Below are 3,901 nucleotides of genomic sequence, written 5' to 3'. Positions count from 1 at the left end.
CATGGGAAACAGATAGTGAGGTGTACAAAGATAAGATCTCTTTTCTTCTCACTTGAAACCCAATCTCTCACCCACAAAAACATCTACTACTCATATTTTTATCTCTCAAAAGAGTTTAATAAAGTACAATTTTAATATAACAAAGCATCACAGTCCAGAGCGAGAAATAGGGTTGACATTATAGGAGGCAGGTAAGATTCAGTGAGGGTGGTCTCAAGGTGGACCACTTCCCAAGGACCACACCACCCAACTTCTTCAGCACGACCTTCTGATTTTCATCTAGTTTGTACAACATTCTCATTGCCAACTGGCTCCCTCTGCCTCCCTGGCCAGCCTGTCTGCCCTCAAGGCCATAGCCAGTCTCTCTCTTGCCTTTTTCACTTTCCAGGTCTGTCTCCGGATATCTCCAGGGGTGACGGGTTGTCTGCAGAGAAAATGAGGGAGAGAGAGATCTGCTGCTGGGATCAGCTCTGCCCAACCTGAAGACCGTGCAGCGGTGGGCCCGGGGCTGGTGTGTAGAGACCCAGCACCAGCACCGTCCCGGGATTCACGTGCACTACCCGGTGCAATCATTTTTATGACATTTGTGATATCCAGAGCACTTAAAGGTTCTCCTTCACTACTACAGGCCTGGAATCCCTGCAGTCTCCTGTACGCACAGACTTGCTGGGGCTTCTCCAGGGTCTCCTCCCATTGCCTGCGCCGGACCTCACTGCCAGGATGCGAAGTTATCCTTGTGACCCGCCTTTTGAAAATGCAGCTGGTCAGCCTCATAGGAAGTGCAGACCTTTCACGATGTCTCCGCTTGGTCTTGGCTAAATGGACTTCTCTTTTCTTTTTTAACGTCTGAGGCATCATATTTCTTATGAGCTTCCCCTTTGAAAACAAAATGAAATGGGAAATTCGAATAAAATGAGAGCTGAACACTTTCGGTTCATTTGGATTTTCTACCCTCCACTCTCCCTGGCGAAATGTGTCTCAAATTGCACTGCGCATCGCCCTCATCTGAAGAGTTGCTAAAACTCAGTTTTCTGAATCTCAACCCAAATAGGCCTGGGGTGGGGCCACAAATTTGCATTTCTAGTATTCACAGATGCTGCTGCTGGCACAGGCACCCAACAGTGAGAACCAGATCTTGGGAGGATACCAAGCACAGATGAGTCAAGGACAGGAAGTTCGAAGTCACTACCAGTGTCAGTTCCAGACCATTTCCCTCTGCCATCCTCCTCTGAGGATGTTTCCCTCTTCTCATCCTTTTCAATGTCAAGTACACACATGCTGGTGCCCATAACCCACTGTCATATGCACACCAGGATCACAAGTTTCTTTATATCCCAAGGCTTCCGGTTTTTCTTCATCTCTTTTTTACTGTGCTTTCGGGCACACAATCATCTAGTTTCTGTAGTCTTTTAGTGCCTCATCTCTAGTAAAATCATGTGCCTTTCAACCTCTAGATACTCACTTTCACTTACACACCCAAGTCCCATTTTTATTCATATATTCTCTGTTCGTAAATAAATAACTCAGAAGCACCATATTCCCATCACACAGGCTTTTTACACAAATACTTCTATTACGGATAAGTATTCTTACTTCCTTGATTCTCTTCCTTCTCTCTCTACCTGTTAATCTCAGCTCTTCTATCTGACTTAACACAATTCATGCTTCTTAGAAGTCAATTCTGCTCTCACATTTGTTCTGCATCCACATCTTTTCTAGATAATCTCAGCCAGTCTCCTGCTTCAAATACCATCAATGAACTAGAAATGTCCATAGAAGCAGTGTGATCTGACTTTAACCCTGAAACTCAAAATATCCATCTGCCCAATCACCACATCAGTGATAATATCAGTGACTCAGCTGACAGTGACCAGGTGCCACACTGAACCAACCAGTTCCTCAAATAATTCACCGCTATCTTGGCATCTCTTAAAGTCACTTACTGGTGCTAATATCTTTTCTAAACCTGAGTATCATTCTGCATATGCTGCTACCCCACACCCATATTAATGAGCCATCCATCCACCATCCTGAATTCATGTAAAGATTCTTGACTTTTGAATAATTCTTGGGCATCTTTCAGATTTCCTACAAAATACTATTTCTACAGAGTGACGTTTTCTGACCCAGTAATCAAAATTAATATTATATTTTATGTTAATTTTTTTCAATTTTTATTTATTTTGTGTTATCTATTTCTTTCACATTGTTTTTTAAGTTGGATACTCATGAAGAGAATTCTAACATGGACTTTAATATTTTGTATTTTTTTTTAAGTTGGATACTCATGAAGAGAATTCTAACATGGACTTTAATATTTTTGCTTTGCCCTTAGATGGTGCTCAGATGTATTTATTGAAAGAAATTATTCAAACAAATTCACTCAACCACAATTATACAATGATATGATCTCTTGAATGTTATACTGCAATATACTATCATAACTTAATATTTCAAATTCTGTCTCTCTGTAATCCAGTATAAATCTCTGATCACAATGATCTGTTTAAAATGTAAAACTAATCAGAGCACCTTTCCTTTTAAATTCCTCACTTCTGTCTTCATTAAAATTTTTTCAAGGGAAACCATAAATCTTATTGTATTTCTGTTATCCTGCCATAATTACCAATATTACCCATTTCATTACCCAAGATGTCCTAGTTTTGAGGGAAAGTTATTTGATCCTCCTATTTACAGAGCATTTCTTATATGCCAAGTTGTGTAATAAAACCAGTGATTTAGAATTTAACTTAACAGTACTGCCCCTGTTGATTTTAATCTGGGTGAGAGGAAAGAGTGAATAGACCAATTAATGTCTAATGTAGAGTTAGGTATTATTAAGTGATGTGAGAAACAGTAAGTTCAACACAGAGACAGAGAAAGGGGGAAGGATGGAAGATCAAAGGTTAGGAGAGACAAAGAGAGAAAGAAAATAACTACAATTATTGATGATGAATAAATTAGGGAAGAAGTGTCTGAAGACATGAAATTTGTGTACAAAACTGAATTTTTGTTTAAACCAAGAAGGATATTGTGTGTAAAAATATTTGCAGAGTGAAGAACAATTTAAACAGTGCAGGGTTAAATACTACTTCAATTCTTCACGATGACGTTGGTTAAAAACAAAATAAAACCAAGACAAAACAAAAACATCAGGCCTATTATCCTAAGAAAGCTTCATATACAAAAAACTACAATATCCTGAACATTACTTAACAAACATTAATACCTAACAAATGACCTTATATAAGAAATTTTCTTGTTTTAAGAGCAACAGTCTGCTAACTTCAACAAGTTTTGCATAAAGAAAAAGTATACAAATGTACATTCTTGCTGTCAATATAAATTCTGCACTCACCAGAAAAAGCCCATTTGTAATGCAGGTAGATGCAGGTTCCCCCATGGCTGCAGAATTGTTTTGCTGACCCCACTCCTAAGATGCAGACAGCCTGTGGCTTGAAGGAAAATGCAATGACTTCTGCCTCTGATTCCCCTTTTATGGAAGGGAGTAGATAATCCAATCATCAGATAATCCTGAGGAGACATCCTGTCTCATATCAATGGGATTTGACCTCTTCTCAAGTCAGTTTTGTTTCTTTATACAGAAACAAAAATATGGGGTTCTGACATTGTCTAATACTGTTGTACATTTTAAAAATTAATACACTTGTAGCTGGGGGTGGTAGTTACAGTTTTTCTCAACATTTTAATATATTTATTTTTTGTTATTAGTTTACAGTAAACAGTACATTTGTTAGACATTTATATAGTTTATGAAACGATCTCCTCAATTACTCTTTCCTCTGGCTCTCCCCCTAGCCGTTACATTAATGCTAACTGCATTCCCTATACTGTGCTCTCCATCCCTGTGACTATCTATCAACCACTAATTTGTACTTCC

At 38.8% G+C, this 3,901-nt stretch overlaps 1 protein-coding gene across 1 annotated transcript; it reads right to left on the bottom strand.

Annotated features, from left to right (window-relative positions):
- Nucleotides 1-297: 297 nt before the first annotated feature.
- On the bottom strand, nt 298-3,552 carry LOC120616944 (methyl-CpG-binding domain protein 3-like 2B). The gene is made up of 2 exons (XM_039880494.1): nt 3,359-3,552; nt 298-876 (listed from the first exon to the last, which is right to left on the bottom strand). Exons 1-2 carry the CDS (start codon nt 3,401-3,403, stop codon nt 298-300), a joined length of 624 nt encoding a protein of 207 aa, XP_039736428.1. The 5' UTR covers nt 3,404-3,552.
- Nucleotides 3,553-3,901: the final 349 nt, after the last annotated feature.

The sequence above is a fragment of the Pteropus medius genome, unplaced genomic scaffold (genome assembly GCF_902729225.1).
Source record: "Pteropus medius unplaced genomic scaffold, Ma_sr-lr_union100, whole genome shotgun sequence".
Lineage (NCBI taxonomy): Eukaryota > Metazoa > Chordata > Mammalia > Chiroptera > Pteropodidae > Pteropus > Pteropus medius.
The sequence above is the reverse complement of the archived record's forward strand: the minus strand, read 5'-3'. Positions and strand labels throughout refer to the sequence as shown.

What these genes read in the sequence shown, in the direction of transcription:
- LOC120616944 (XM_039880494.1), bottom strand. Translation starts at nt 3,403, where the DNA reads ATGGGGGAACCTGCATCTACCTGCATTACAAATGGGCTTTTTCTG. An exon ending in TTACAAATGGGCTTTTTCTG is followed by an intron (nt 877 to 3,358) that starts GTGAGTGCAGAA and finishes TTGTTTTCAAAG; the next exon opens with GGGAAGCTCATAAGAAATAT.